General features: G+C 62.5%; 1 protein-coding gene across 2 annotated transcripts; it reads left to right on the forward strand.

Annotated features, from left to right (window-relative positions):
* Positions 1–961: 961 nt before the first annotated feature.
* TRABD (TraB domain containing) lies at positions 962–11807 on the forward strand. Of its 2 annotated transcripts, XM_023631133.2 has the most exons (10): positions 962–1284; positions 6737–6805; positions 7225–7303; positions 7844–8010; positions 8357–8497; positions 9250–9360; positions 9448–9587; positions 9876–10048; positions 10127–10238; positions 10359–11807. In XM_023631133.2, the coding sequence occupies exons 2-10, from the start codon at positions 6773–6775 to the stop codon at positions 10534–10536; spliced, it is 1134 nt and encodes a 377-aa protein (XP_023486901.1). In that variant the 5' UTR covers positions 962–1284; positions 6737–6772; the 3' UTR covers positions 10537–11807. The 2 variants fall into 2 exon arrangements, with proteins under 2 accessions (XP_023486901.1, XP_005606853.1); XM_005606796.4 differs by lacking the exons at positions 962–1284; positions 6737–6805 and adding an exon at positions 6442–6707.
* Positions 11808–14778: the final 2971 nt, after the last annotated feature.

A 14778-nucleotide genomic window follows, 5' to 3' on the forward strand; every position in this document is an offset into this window, starting at 1 on the left:
TTCCCGCAGACTGGAGTCCTGGCCACAGGGCAAGCACAGGTCAGAGTGCCTGGGGCAGGGACCTGGCCGGGTTCAGGGTCGAGGAGGTGGGCACGAGCTTCAAGGGTTCCAGCTAGGGGTCGAGGGGAGCTGCTGGGGGTCCAGGCGCGGGGCCAGCAGGCAAGCCATCACTACACCCACTACCTGCCTGGCGCCCGGCCCAGCCACGGCCACCAGGAGGCTGGTGTGGCCCAGGATGAAGTCCTGGGCGCCGGCACCAAGCAGCCGCTGGCGAGCAGCGAGTCGAGGGTACACTGTGACCCTGGGCCCAGGGGAGCCCGCGCCGTCCACCTACAGCCCGGCCACAGCCCCTCAGCGCCCAACGTGCACAGCCACTCCGGCAGGCCGCCAACACCACGCCGGACGCCGGCAAGGCGGGGGCCGGGGCGCTGCGCCGGGGGTGAGGCCACCGGGGAGAGGGCGCTGAGAGCGCAGCGCCGGAGGAGGGGCGGGTGGGGAGTCTTGGCGGCCCTCTCCCACGCCCCGAGGCTGCTGGCAGCCGCCTGCTCGGCCAGATGGGGACGAGGGTCCAGCCTCGGGACCCTCGGGGACCGGGCCCCTCCGCTGGCAGCAGGACGAGGGCTCCAGTTCGCCAGGGTCCGCCTGTCCTGAGGCCCCCGGCCCCTCCAAGGGTTGGGGTCCCGGCTTCCGGCCGGGCCAGCCCTCCTGGGGACCCTGACCGCCATGCAGGAGTCTCGACGGCCCCCGCCCCGGCTGGCTGCGCGCCGACCGGGAGGGCCGAGTGGAGCCCACGTGTGCGCTCCTCGCGTTCCCCTATGGGCTGTCCTTCTCGTGCGGGACTGACAGTTCTGTATCATTGGACGTAAAACCACCCCGTGGACGCCGTACGAACGTCATCCCCATTTTACAGACCGGGAACTGAGATCAGAGAATTTAAGAGCGTTTCGCAAGTTTGCCCTGCAGGGGTGGCGGGCCGAGGACTCGAACACACGGCCGCGTCACCGCCGCCTGCGTCCTGGGACGGGAGGTGCCAGGGGCCCGGGGGGCGGGGAGGTGCTTCCCGCGTGCGGGCCCCTGGGAAGTGTAGTCCGCGAGTGCTCGCGCGTAATCCTCTGGGAAGTGTAGTCCGCGGTCGCAGGCCGGGCGCGCCGCCCGGGCGGGCGGGAGGAGCGCGGAACTGCGCTTCCCGGCATGCCGCGCGCCGCCCGCCCCGCGACCCCGGCCCGCCCTGTCCGGTGGGGCGACGAGCCGCATGGAGGCCGGCTGAGGAGCGCCGCCGCCTAGGTACGCCGCGCGGCGCGGGCCTGGGGCGAGGGGCGGCGCGCGCGTCGGCCCCGGGGGGCGGGCCGGGGTCGGGTCGGGTCCGGTCGCGGGCGGGGTCGGGGGCCACCGGGCTGCAGGTCGGGCCCAGCCAGGTCCCAGCGTGGAGCCTCGGCCAGAAGGGTCAGCCCCGGCCTCCGAGGAGGGCGCGCCGGGCTGGGGTGGACGGCGAGGGTCGCGAGGTCTGGAGGGCTCGAGTGGAACAGGCCCGGGCCGGGGCTCGAGGTCGGCGTGGGGGTCGGGGTCGGGGTCGGGGTCGGGGTCCGGGGCAGCGGCGGGCAGGGAAGACGGCCCGGGGTCCGGGGTGAGGCGCGGGTCCCCACCTCCCCAGGCGGCGGTGGCAGAGTCGGGGGAGACCCCGGGCCCCTCGGGCTGGCGGAGGAGGGTTGCCATACGGACAGAGCCGCCGAGGTCCCCCGCCGTGTGCCGGCCACACTTGGGAGGCCTGTCAGTCCTTCCTTGTTTCCGCGGAGCAGCTTTGCTGAGACGTGACTTACTGCTGCAAAGTTCGCACACCGTCTGTAAAGACTGTCCCGGGAAGGGAGTCGCGGCTGCCTTGGCGTCAGCATCTCAAAAACAGCTGGGCACTCCGCTGGGAAGTCTCCGCTGCCGTATGCAGCCCCGACAGCCTCATTAGGAGGGCTGCGGTTTCCAGGTGGAGTCCTCCTGGCTTTCGGCGTCGGGAGAGGCGGATGTGCAGGCCGTTGGCTCAGTGCGCCTCTTTGTAGGCTTGGCTCTCCGTGTCTGTCCCTTTTGCTGCTGCTGCTCCTGTTGTGGTGTGACTAGGAGAGAGCCTTGCCCCTGAGGCCGTGGTCAGCCTTGCACAACAGCCATGACGCTGTGGTCTGAGGCTGCCAGGCAAAACTGCCAGGAGAGGGCCTGGCAGGGTGGATGTGCAGGCCTGCACCCTGCAGTGGTGGTCAGTGTGGGGACCCAGCCCTGGGCAGCCTCCAGGTTCTAGGAGGGTCAACCAGGTGTGATGGGCAAGGAGCCTTTAGGGGCTCCAGCTCAGATGCAAGTTGGCATCTGATCCCAGACTTAGCCACAGCTCCGTGAAGCAGGTCCTGCCAGACCCAGGGGGTCTCCGTGGTCAAGGGTACCCAGGCTTCAGAAGTGGGTGTGTAGGGGATGTCAGGGGTTTGGCCCCACCCTGCTGCCTCGCAGCCAGTCATTTCCTTCTGCAGCTGGCTGATCTGTCCAGTTTGGGACCCCTGGCTTTCTGAGCAGGCCCTGTGGGTTGGTTGGGAGGTACGGATTTTTCTGGGAACTCTATTCAGTGCTGGTCAGTTCTTGGTCAGCACTAGGAAGCCAGGCTGGGGTCTGAGAGGCAGTTTGTGGCTTCCCAACTTTTAGAGGGATGAGTGGGAGAGGATGGGTGTCTCAGTCTACTCTGCCGCCATAGCATAGTATGACAGACTGGGCAGCTTAAACAACAGACTGTTTTCTCCCGGTTCTGGAGGCTGGAAGTCCAAGATCAAGGTGCCAGCTGATTTGTTGCTGGTGAGGGCTCTTTCCTCCTGGCTTGCAGGCGGCTGCCTCCTCACTGTGTCCTCACTTGGTGGAAAGAGTGCTCTCTGGTGTCTCTTCTCATAAGGGCACTGATCCTAAGATGAGGCACTGCCCTCATGGCCTCATCTAAATCTAATCACCTCCCAAACGCCCCCCTCCAAATACCATGGGAGTTAGGGCTTCAATATATGAATTTGGGGCGACCCAACTCAGTCCACAGCAATGGGACCCAGGAGAGGGGACAGCTGCCTATGCTGGGCAGGCATGAACCTGCGGCCTGCCACTCACACTATGAACTGTCTGCTGTGCTCAGGTTCTGTCCTGAAACAGACACCCAGCACCACATTTTCGATGCTGATAACCTCGTGCCACACAGAACACTAACAGGGCTGCACACCTCGGGAATCCCTAAGACCAGTGGGGCTTTTCCTGCCCTTCGAACTGGGCGTCTTCTCTGGTGCTCTCAACAAGATGGGTCCTCTCAGAGCTGTCAGGAATTCCCACACGTTTAGAGTTTGTTTTCCTGGAAGTATGTGGGTGATTCTGCTGCTGTCATCTGCGTGGAGGTTTATAATTTCCGAAGCCAGATAGTGGTGTTGTCCCTTGCCACACATAAGGAGACAGGCTAGGGGAACCCATATTGCGGTGTCTCCTGAAACCAGGCCACTGGTTCTTTGCGTACCCCTTGGGTTTTGCCTCTGCCCTCCATCTTGGGGACAGGAGACCATGACCCACTGAGGGAAGCCCAGAGGGGTATAGAGGTCGTGGGCTGAAGTGACATCTGAGTGTGGCACCTGTTTTGCAGCTGGGAGAGGGCCTACTGTGTGTGGACAGGCTGGGTGGCTGGGTGGCCACTCTAACCACCTCTGCCTTGGAGGCAGGAGCTAAGAGTCCTCGCAGGTCGAAGCATCTTGCCCACGGCCGCACAGCGCTAAGTGGCCCGTCTGAGATCTGGCCAGCCCCGCGGCCATCTCCCGCAGCACGGTTGCTGGCAAACCAGCTGGCCTGTTTGCCAGATGACCTGGCCTTAGGTGGCCTTGCTCACGAGGCATCTTCCAGCTCTTGTGCCCAGCACCTTCCCCAGGCCATGCTCAATGGACGGTCCTTGGCCGTGACTGCTGTTGGAGGGGACTGAGGCGTAGCTGGATGTGGCAGAAGTGTCCTGATTTGTCCGGGTGTCCTGGCGAGGGCTGGGCCCTGGAGACTGGGTTAGGAGGGGGCACATTTATCCCCCTTTGTGGTGTCAGCCAGGGGTCTGCTGGTCGCTGCAGGGTGCAGAGGTGTGATGAGCTGCCAGGACTCATTGCTCCAGAGATTGTGTGTCAGGAAACCAGAAAGGATGCAGGTGCTCCATGGGCAGCCGCCTGTGGGTGGGGGGCGATGGGGGCCAGGCCCAGTGGTCTGTGAGTTTGGGCCCTTTGCTCCCCTCCAGGCAGCTGGGAGAATCTTGGGTCCCAGCCATAAATACTTGAAAATGCATGGTGGTGAGCAGGGTGTGGGAAGGGGATTAACAGTCCCACAAGGGTCTTACCAGGGACCCTGGCTGAGGCTGATGCAAACCAGAGTACCGGAAAGTGTGTAGACCTGATAACATCAGAGAGAGGCACGCCTCAGAATCACGAGCTCTTAGTGCTTAAAGGGGCCTCAGTGGCCTTCCTGCCTGACCCCTCCTAGGCTAGGCACCTGCCTCTCAGGAGCAGCTGCAGAGAGCAGTACAGGGAGCTCAGGGGGACCCAGGTCCTGGCGCTGCAGTTGGGTGCCCCAGCCTTGGGGTTCAGGGCTTGGCTTCAAGCCAGACAGGCTTGACTGTCCCCGCCCGCAGGAGCCAGTACCCAGAAAGGCGCGTGGAGTGGGCCTGGAGCCTGTGCACAGTGGGGCCTGCCTGTCCCCCACAGGTGCAGGCTTCCTCCTGGCCTTCAGAGGGCGGGTCTGGCCAGGCTGGGTGCAGGGAAGGCTAGGGCAGAGGCCAACCCAGACCTGCGGTCGCCACACCCATAGGAGGGAAGGCTAAGGCAACGTGGTGGCCTCCCGTTGGCTGGCTGTCACAGGAGCCTCCCCAAGACAGCACGGGATGTTTTCTTAAGAAGTTACTAGACTCTGGCAGCCTGTGCTGCTCAGAAGTAAGAATCGTTTCTTCCCCATGTAAAGCCAGACTGAGGACAATTATCTCCAGCTTCGCCTTCTGGGCCGGCTCGGGAACCTGAGAGGTGCACAAGCCCCAGCCCCGACAGCTGGGCCCACCCTCCAGCTTCAGGCACAGCTCCCTGTTTACATTTTCATTGGTGCCTTGCATCTGAGGTTGGAGGCCCTGGTGGTAAGGCCACGAGGTTGGGCAGAGGCCTGGCCATGCTCAGGCCGGGTGTGCTGAGACCGGGTGCCAGCATGCCCAGTGGGAGGAGTGCAGTGCCCTGTCCTGGAGGCCAAGCCAGGCCCAGACCTCTTACCCCCTGCAGAGGCCCACTGTGTCTGACTGCCAGGCTGGACACCGGATCAGGCGTTTGGTGACATGGGGACAGAACCCTGCGCCTGCTCTGAGCCGCCTGCCCAAGATGGTTCCTCTGGCTGCAGATGAGGAAACGAGCTCGGAGAGGGGCCGGGCACGGAGCCCAGGTCTGTCCTCGCTGCAGCTGTGTCACCACGGGGTGCAAAAGGGGAAGGAGCCTGACCTAGTGCCATGCTTATTCTGTTATTTGTTTTCCCTCTTTATTATGAAAGTTTTGAAAAATGTGCAGCCATAGTGAAAGTGCAGTGAGCCCTGGCGCGTCACACAGCCCTGCGGGTCCGCCCTGTGTGTCCCCCAAGCCTGCTTCTGAAGCACATCCAGAGGTTGTTTCATTTTGTCCATAAGTTCACGTCTGACAGATACAGACTCTTTAAAACAAAACCATGATACTGCACCACAACTAGAAATAAATCAGAACAGTTCCTTAATGTGACACCCTCCAGTCACTTGTCACATTCCTCCAAAGGGCTCATCATTTCCAGCAGCTTTCTCGAGCTGAGCCCTGGCCAACGTGGCCGAGCCCAGCCCGTGAGCTGCGCTTGCAGCCGCCCAGTCCTTTGGCAGCAGGACCCCGGCTCCTGCAGCCTAATGCGCAGGTGGACCCATGGGCCGTGGTGGACTCTGGTTTGGACTTTTCAGCGGCATCTTGGGGAGGTGCCAGCGTCCAGTCCGCCTCTGCAAGTGCCGCCCCTGTCTAGGCGTAAAGGCGTCTCCGAATCACGCCGGCACCGGGCTTTACCCGTCCCTCCCTCTGCTGCTTCCCGTGGCCATGCTGACGTCTGTGATGTCATTGTGTTGTCACCCACACCGTAACTCCTGAGAGTGGGACAGCAGCCACAGCGTGTATCCCAAAGAGCTGCAGCAGAGGCCCTTCCTCAGGGCGGGAGGGCTGGTGCCCCCGAGCTGCCCTGGAGCCCCTTGGCCCTGCACAGCCTCCCTGGGTGCTGAGGGTTTAGTGCTAACTTGACACACAGATTCACTTCTCTTTTCCTTTTTTTAGGGAGTTTTGTAAATTGTGTTTTGTTGCAAAATCACAAAGGAAATGTCCAGGAGTGCCCGGCTGCCCCCGGGGCGTGGGTGGCCAAGCTCCCACTCTTCCTCTGTTGGGTAAACAGGAGGGAGGGGGTGAGTCCCGCTCTGCGGGGAAGTTCACTGGCGGGCATCACTCCTGGCCTGAGTCCTTGCGCCTGCCTTGCTTGGCCCTGGGGAGCCTGGGCCTCAGTGTCCTGTGATTGACGGGGCTCGCGTAGGGATCTGGTGGCCAGTGGTGTGGGGCAGGGAGGCCTCAGTCTCACCCACAGATCATTTAGGTCCATTGGAGCCCCTGACGGAGCCCGAGGCACACAGAGCCCCACGCGTGGCCCCAGGGCTCCAGGTGAGGACGCGCTTCCTGTGTCTCCTCAGGCCTCACTCATCGGTGTCGGGAGCTGCTGCCCAGCCATGGAGGGGGAGGAGGAGCAGCCACCTCGGGAGGTCAGAGGTCTGGGCTGGGGTGCTGGGGGCCTGCTTCTTGAACAACCTTGGGCTCAGGGCTGGGCCAGCTGCTTAGCAGAGTGTGGGGTCCCGGAGGATACCCCCTCCTTGTTGTGGCCTCCTAGGGTCACTCTGGCTGTTACTGTGCATAAAACATCTTGTGTTTTCTGTGGTGTTCCTGGGTCAGTTGAGGGAGCCCTGGGGCAGGGTGCCCTGGACGAGGGCTGCGTACAAGGTGATTACCACAGACAGACTTTTAGTTGTGGGAGTATATGGCCCCCAGGGCCTGGGAGTTCCCAGGGGCTGTGGAGCAGCTGCACGAATCCTGGGCAGGCCTGTCAGGGCAGGTGGGTGCCCTGAGCCTGGGCAGGCCCGGAGAGGGTGGGCATCTAACTCAGACACTGTCCTCCCCTCTGCAGGCTGACACGGAACCTGTTGTGATGTCGGGGGCCTCAGACGTGGTGCCCAGGGTCCTTTCTGGAGAACCCCAGAACCTGTGTGCGTCCTCCTAGGATCACTCGGTGCTGGGCAGGAGGGTGGGCTGCTCCCTGGCTGGCAGGGGCTCGGACTGGGTGACCTCCCAAGTCTGTGGTGACCCCTAGCCGCCCCGGGCTGTTGGGAGGGGTGGAGAGTGAGTGGGGTGAGCGGAGCTGCAGCAGAGGCCCTTCCTCAGGGCGGGAGGGCTGGTGCCCCCGAGCTGCCCTGGAGCCCCTCGGCCCTGCACAGCCTCCCTGGGTGCTCCGCTCCTGGCGGGTGCTGAGTTTGCCAAGGCCCAGCCCGCTTTCCTCAGGGTGGGGTCTGGTCAGATGGCGCCGTGCCCAGTCGCACACTGTAGTGAGCGAGGACCAGTGGCTTTGCATGCAGGCGGCAGCTCATCCGGGCTGGGAGGGACCCCCTGTGGACAGTGCTGCTTGTTGGCACCATCTGGGTTCCAGGGTGCATGTGGCCCCCACCTGGCACCCTTGCAGTCCTGAGAGCCTGGGAGCCAAGGGGCTCTGTGGGCGGGTGTCCCCAAGCTGTGCCTTGCTGTCCTTGCAGCTGACGTGGATGCTTTCAACCTGCTCCTGGAGATGAAGCTGAAGAGGCGGCGAGAACGGCCCAACCTACCGCGCACCGTGACAGAGCTGGTCGCCGAGGATGGGAGCAGGGTGTACGTGGTGGGTACAGCCCACTTCAGTGATGACAGCAAGAAGGACGTGGTGAAGGTGAGGCCCGTCATGCGGGTCTGACCCCAGGCAGGGCCATGCCCCTTTCTGTAAGCCTCCTGTTGCTGGGCCACTACACCAAGGCCCCTCCACAAGGAGGTTTCCCGTTCTACAGGCCCTAGGCTCAGCCGCATGCGGGTTTTCTTTTTAAGGACAAGTGTACCTATTTTGCAACTTCCTCTTTTTAGTTGCTTAAAGAACTGAGTTGTCACCACAGCAGATAAGTTGGCCCTGGGGTTGCCGGGGGTGGGTCTCTCAGGCCTGGCCTGGGCTCTGCCCACAGGGTCGGGGTCAGGGTCAGCGCTGAGGGCAGGGCACCAGGGCATAAGCCGCGTGTCTGTTACAGACCATCCGAGAAGTGCAGCCTGATGTGGTAGTCGTGGAGCTCTGCCAGTACCGCGTGTCCATGCTAAAGATGGACGAGAGCACGCTGCTGCGGGAGGCCAAGGAGATCAGCCTGGAGAAGCTGCAGCAGGCTGTGAGGCAGGTGCGGCCATCGGGCCGGCGGGTGGGCTGTGCAGCCACTCGGCCACCTCCCTAGTCAGCTGCGCCCTGCCGAGCCCCAGGGGGACCTGGGGCCATGCTCCCTGCTCTGCCCACCTGTGAGCCCGAGGCCTCTGGTCAGCGCAGAGGTGCCCAGCCCACCCTGGGGCTTTGTCTGGTTGAGGACCCTTCACCCTGGCCCCTGGTGGAGGGGAGGCATTTGTTGGGTTTCGGACAAGGAAGGAAAAGGTAGACGATGCTTCATCCCCAAGGGAAGAGGCCGCAAAGACTCTGCGTTTGCTGAGCAGATCTCTGGTGATGCGGGGCTGGTCTCAGTGCCATCCGACCTGCTTGCCGGCCCAAAGCATTACCCCCTCCGTGTCTCCTGCACGTGGGCCCCAGGTACAGGGCTGGAGTCAATGCACACCTATAGACACCCCGAGGGGGATATGGTCAGAGGAGTTGGGGTCTGGGCTGGAGGGGTGGGGGGAAAGGGGCGTCCACAGGGCAGAGGCCAGGCAGCCAGTCCATGACAGTGTGGCCCTGAGGCAGGCCTGCCTTGAGAGGGTTGTCCAAAGGGCTAAGGGACAGATAAAGGGCCAGGAAGGGCCTCGGAGTGTCCACTGTGGGCATGGGCGCCTGCTGCCAGGCCCTGCTGAATGTCAGCTCAGGGCCCTTGCTCCGCCCCTGGGCACAGAAAGCCATGTGCTCTGTGCTAGTGTAGCCGCTCACCCTCAGGCTCCCCTCTGCCTGCAGAATGGGGTCATGTCTGGACTCATGCAGATGCTGCTGCTGAAGGTGTCGGCCCACATCACCGAGCAGCTGGGCATGGCTCCTGGTGGCGAGTTCAGGGAGGCCTTCAAGGAGGTAGGTCTGGGCTCCGGGGGGTGCTCAGGGCTTGGGAGCTGCCCTGGGGCCTGAGGGTTCCCCAACCGACACCTGGCCTCTGCCCAGGCCAGCAAGGTGCCTTTCTGCAAGTTCCACCTGGGCGACCGGCCCATCCCGGTCACCTTCAAGAGAGCCATCGCTGCACTCTCCTTCTGGCAGAAGGTCAAGTTGGCCTGGGGCCTGTGTTTCCTGTCCGATCCTATCAGGTAGGGCTCACTTGGCATCCTGGAAGACAGCCCTTTCTGGGAAAAGTGGCTAGTGGCTGGGGGATAACACGTAGAGTGCCCAGCCCATACCTGTTCTGGCCTGGCCTGCCGTGCAGCACATCCCTCTCACTCTGGGCCTAAGCTGCCTTGAACAAGGCCTTCCTGCCCCTTCCTTCCCCTGTGAGCCCAGACAAAGGGTGCCTAGGTCCCTGCCCTGGGTCAAAAGCACCAGCTTCCTCTTGGCCGCCCCATCCCTGCGGGGCTGGCAGCACGCCCTTCCGCCTCCAGCAAGGATGACGTGGAGCGGTGCAAGCAGAAGGACCTGCTGGAGCAGATGATGGCGGAGATGATCGGCGAGTTCCCCGACCTGCACCGTACCATTGTCTCAGAGCGCGACGTCTACCTGACCTACATGCTGAGGCAGGCCGCCCGGCGCCTCGAGCTGCCACGCTCCTCTGACGGTGACGGCCGGCCCGGGCGGGGGCTCCCTGGGGCCCTGTCGCTGCTAGCTGGGTGCTGACGCGTCGCTCCCCTGACAGCCGAGCCCAGGAAGTGCGTGCCTTCTGTGGTGGTGGGCGTCGTGGGCATGGGCCACGTCCCCGGCATCGAGAAGAACTGGACCACTGACCTCAACATTCAGGAGATCATGACGTGAGTGCCGCCTGCCCACCCCTCGCGCTCCCCAAGCACAGAGCCAGGCTGGGGGGCTGGGCTGGGGCTGGGGGGGGCACATGCCCTCGAGCCAGGCCCAGCCCACCTTCCCTCCCCCAGCGTGCCCCCGCCGTCCGTCTCCGGCAGAGTGTCCCGGCTGGCCGTGAAGGCTGCCTTCTTAGGCCTGCTGGGCTATGGCCTGTACTGGATGGGGCGCCGTGCCGCCAGCCTGGTCCTGTCACTGCCCGCCGCCCAGTACTGCCTGCAGAGGGCGTCCGCAGCCTGGCCGCACAAGTAGGAAGGACAAAGAGAGCCACCATGTCTGTTGGGGCCACACGTGGCCGCTCCTGTGTTGCAGCCGAGGGGCGCGGGGGCCGGCCCCCTGAGGAGCTTCTGGGTGCCACCCCCTGTGGGGGTCCAGGCCCAGCCTCCCCTGCCCTCCCCCAACCTGCCCAAATAAAGAATTATTTAACTGCTCAGAGCTCAGGCTTCCCAGCCAACCCTCCCCCTTCAGGGGCCGTTCACAGGGCTCAGGGGCAGCAATGGGACAAGCTGGTGGGGAGGGGCTGAGGCACACGCCACCCCTCTTGCCCTCGGGCCCAACCTCACTGTGCCTTCTCACGGGCCAGCGGCAGGAGTGCCTGGCCCGGGAGCATCTTGTGGTGGGTTCCGGGCCGGTGGGTTCTGGGCCATAGGTTCGGGGCTGGCACATCTGGGAAGGGCTGGATCGCCCCATGCAGCCCTGGCATGGCTCCCGGGAGCCTGCCTCCCAAAAGGGCAGCTTGGCCAAGCTTGGCGGCCTGGACCTGCACCAGCACTGGTTCCGCCTGCAGAAACTGGGGCTTTGGCTTTTAAAAATGACTGAACTTTTTTCACTCAGGTAATTTTAACTTAAAAGAAAACAAACTGAAGCAAATGTCAGGAAATACTAGCCTTAAATCTGGTTGGGACAAAGAGGACATGTTTTTCTTGGGATCTCAGTCCTGAGAGGTTGAGTGTGTGGGAGGGTCAGCTTTGGCAGTAGGGCCAGGCTGGCCTCCGGGTGCTGCCCTTCCAGCTGCCCCCTTGGTGGCCTCCAGCCAGTGGGGGATCCAGGTCTGCCGCCCTCTCAGTGTGAGCCTGCCTGGGCTGTGGGCAGTTGAACTTGCTTCCTGTGCCTCTGGCAGGGGGACCCGGGAGTCACCGTGGCCCTCAGTGGATGGATGGCGTGTCTGCCAGTTTGCAGTTGTGTCAGCACGTGCCCACCACCCTCCCGCTGGCCTGCTTCTGCTGGTCCAGACAAGCCCAAGGTTGGGCTGGTCCCACACAGCACTTCCGCCCCAGTCGTCACTTGTGTGCGCAGTCAGTCGCTCCTGGTTGTCTGTTTACGACATTGCATCTGTGCAGCCCGTCTGGGGCCCAGGGCCACATTTGATTGTTTGTGTTGATTCCATGTCTGACCAAATCAGGTGAAACCCATGGCCGTGAGCTGGGCTAGGGAGCCTTGGGCTGGCTGGACCATGTCCTTCCTGTCATTCACACGCTCGTGTATGCGTTCCTTAGAAACTGAAATAAAATCTTATTTTAGAAGCTCCTGTTTTGTGAAATGTGTGGAACCTGGACTCAAGTGACAGGGAGGGGGTTCTCCCCTGGACCACGGTGCGGAAGGGCAGCAGGGGCAACAGGCCTGGGCTGGGTGGCAGGATGCTGACGGTGCTGCCTTGGGTCCTGGGGGACTTAACCGCCACCACCTGCCTCTCAGCACAGGATACAGGTCCTGGGGCCCTGGCACCTGCCCATCCCAAGCATGGACCCTGGCCCAGCGAGGGCACCAGCCAAGGAGAAGTGTACTCAGAGGAGCCCCCTGCCCTCACCCTGCTCAGCCCCTGACCCTGGCATGCGACCCAGGCATGCAGGAGGGGAGGAGGCGGGGTGAGCCCAGTGGCCTGAACAAACTGCTCTGTAGGGACCAGCAGCTCAGATCCACCCAGAAAGAGGACAGCGAGCCCCAAGGTGGCTTGGGCCTTCCCATGGGCACAGAGGGTGGCTGGGAGCATGGGGGGCTCGGCTAGCAGGGTTGCAGGGTGGGCTCTTCCTCCACGTCTGCCTCCCAGGGAGCCTGGCCCCCCACCATGCAGGGTCTCCTTGCTCTCTGCCTCTCTGTGTCCCAGGTCAGCTCCATGGTGCAGCTTCGAAGGCTGGTAAGAGGGGCCAGTGGGCTGGTGGATCTCACTAGCCTGAGGTAGGCTGAGGGTTCCCAAGGCTGCCCCTGACGAATCTTCTCTCCACAGGTCGAGCTGGTGTTGCTGGGACCCCAAGGTCTGGCAGTGCAGGGTAGGACAGGGAAGGGCAGGCTGGGCACAGGCTGGGCAGCCTCTGACCTGTCACCTGCAGGTCTGCATCCAGCAGGCCTCACTCCCTATGAGGACCAGCCTGGGGGAGAGGCAGACGAGGACAAGGCCCTGCTCTAGTCTCATGTTGGGGGGGGCCAGCCGGACTTGGGGCAGCCCCCAGACCACTGCTGGGCTGGGAGGAGCAAGGCAGGGAAGTCAAGGCAGACCCTCCAAGGGCAGCAGGTGAGGTCCGTGTTGGACCCATCAGGGGAGAGGTGGTGTCCAGGGACAGCAGGAGGAACTGGGAATTGAGGTCTGTCCAAGAGCTGGGGGCCATTAAATGCATGGAACCCAAGGGACAGCCACTTCTGAAAGAGAAAAGGCCTGAGGCTGGTGTGGCCCAAGGTGAGGGGATAGCAGCTGCTCGTCTGCTTGGACCACCTTGTTGTAGCTTGTCCGCTGGACTGTCGCAGTGGCTCTGCAGGGGCTCTGGTTCTAGTCACTGGAGAGCACCACCCCTTCCCAGGTCCTGACCCCTCCTGGCCTGCAGTTCCCACAGGAAAGGACTGCTCTCAGATCTGGGTGGAGGACCACAGGGCCCCCAGTGGCATGTACACCAGCCAGCCAGAGGGAGCCAGCACCCCTTTCAGGTGAGCAGCCTGCAGTGTGGGGGGTCCAGGAGATACTTTGTGTTTGTTGCTTTGGCAAAAACAAGATGTTACTGTTTGAGGTTGGCAGGGGAAAGGCCAGGCCAGGCAGTGCTGGTGGGGCATCGGCTATGGCAACTGGCCTTCTATGTCCATCCTCAGACCACACCTGGGCACAGAGATGTTGGCTGAGTGTCGGTTATGGTCAGGAAAGGCCGGGAGAGACCTAAATGTCCACCTCTAAGGGAATCAACAGAGAGTGATGCCCAGGATATGATGTGAAGTGAAAAAAGGAAGCTACACAGTGAGGAATAAATGAACGTCCAACTCGGGAGGCAGCCCCATGTCCCGGGGAGTTACTGGGAATCTCCACCTATATTTCTGAGAATTTGAATTTATTACAGTGCAAATTTTTCTTACATTGACAAGCAGAAAAACAAGATTTCAATTTCAAATAAATAAAAAGTGCTTAGGAGAGCGTGGGCAACCTTCTCTCAGACAGGAAGGAGCAGGCCTGCTTGGACCTGCCTGGGCGCTGCCAGAGCAGGAGGCCCTTGACATGACTGCCGTGCCCCAGGTTTCCTGTGACGTGCACATGGATGGTGGCTAGATGGTGACTCAGAGTCAAGACTCTGGACTTAGAGAGGTGCTGGCAGTACAAACAGGGCTTTGGAGACTTGGAGGCAGGAGGGCCGTGCTGCGTGTGGGACACGGGTGCAGCCAGGTGCCCCAGTGCCTTGTCTTTGAGGGCACCACCATGTCCTGCAAGGCTTGTGCCTGCAACGCATGGGCAGCCAAGCCTCATTAAATGTTCAAGCCCTGCTGTCCACTTGTCTTCCTTGTGGCTTGGGATGGGGAGGGGCCGAGGCTAGCTCCTGCCCAGCCTGGCCACTTAGACCCTGCACTGTCAGCGGCACCTGCCTATCCAGGAGGCCATGCAGCCCAACAGTGAGGCCAGAGGCAAGGTCACCAGGGCTGACCTGCTGGAACCCTTGGTACCTACCAGGTGTCCCGTCTGGCTGTGAGCTCAGTGAGGGCAGCCCAGCAGGGCACAGGGCCTGGTACTCACAGGGCCTCCATAACCCAGTCTCACCAGATTCCAGAGTGTGGGTAAGACAGTGGGCAGAGGGGGTGAGGAGATGGGTCAGGAGGGTCTGGGGAAGAGGGGTGGGGTAACACCAGGTCAGGCTGGGTCTCCTAGGCAGTTACGAAGGAGGCTGGGAACAAAGTCTCTGTCAGCAGGCCGGGTGGAGAAGACCTCAGATAGGCCCAGGGGGAAGGGATGCTGTCAGGCTGCAGGAGGGCACTCCAGGGTGCCAACCACCTAAGGGACCTCACCATGTTGTCTCCCTCATCTGTGTGACCTCCTGGCTGCGCTCCTCCTGACGCCACGCAGAAGGTGGTGTCATTGTCTATCTCAGGCATGAGGACCCTGAGCTGAAGAGGGGTTGAGGGGTTCCCCGAGGTCACACAGCTGGCAAGGGCAGAGCTGGTTCACAAGAGGTCTGGGAAGCCCACTTTGTGGCCCTAGGAGAAAGTTCTGAGCAGCTCCCTGAAGTTAAGTCTAGACTCGCAGGGCTG

The sequence above is a fragment of the Equus caballus genome, chromosome 28, assembly GCF_041296265.1.
Source record: "Equus caballus isolate H_3958 breed thoroughbred chromosome 28, TB-T2T, whole genome shotgun sequence".
NCBI lineage: Eukaryota > Metazoa > Chordata > Mammalia > Perissodactyla > Equidae > Equus > Equus caballus.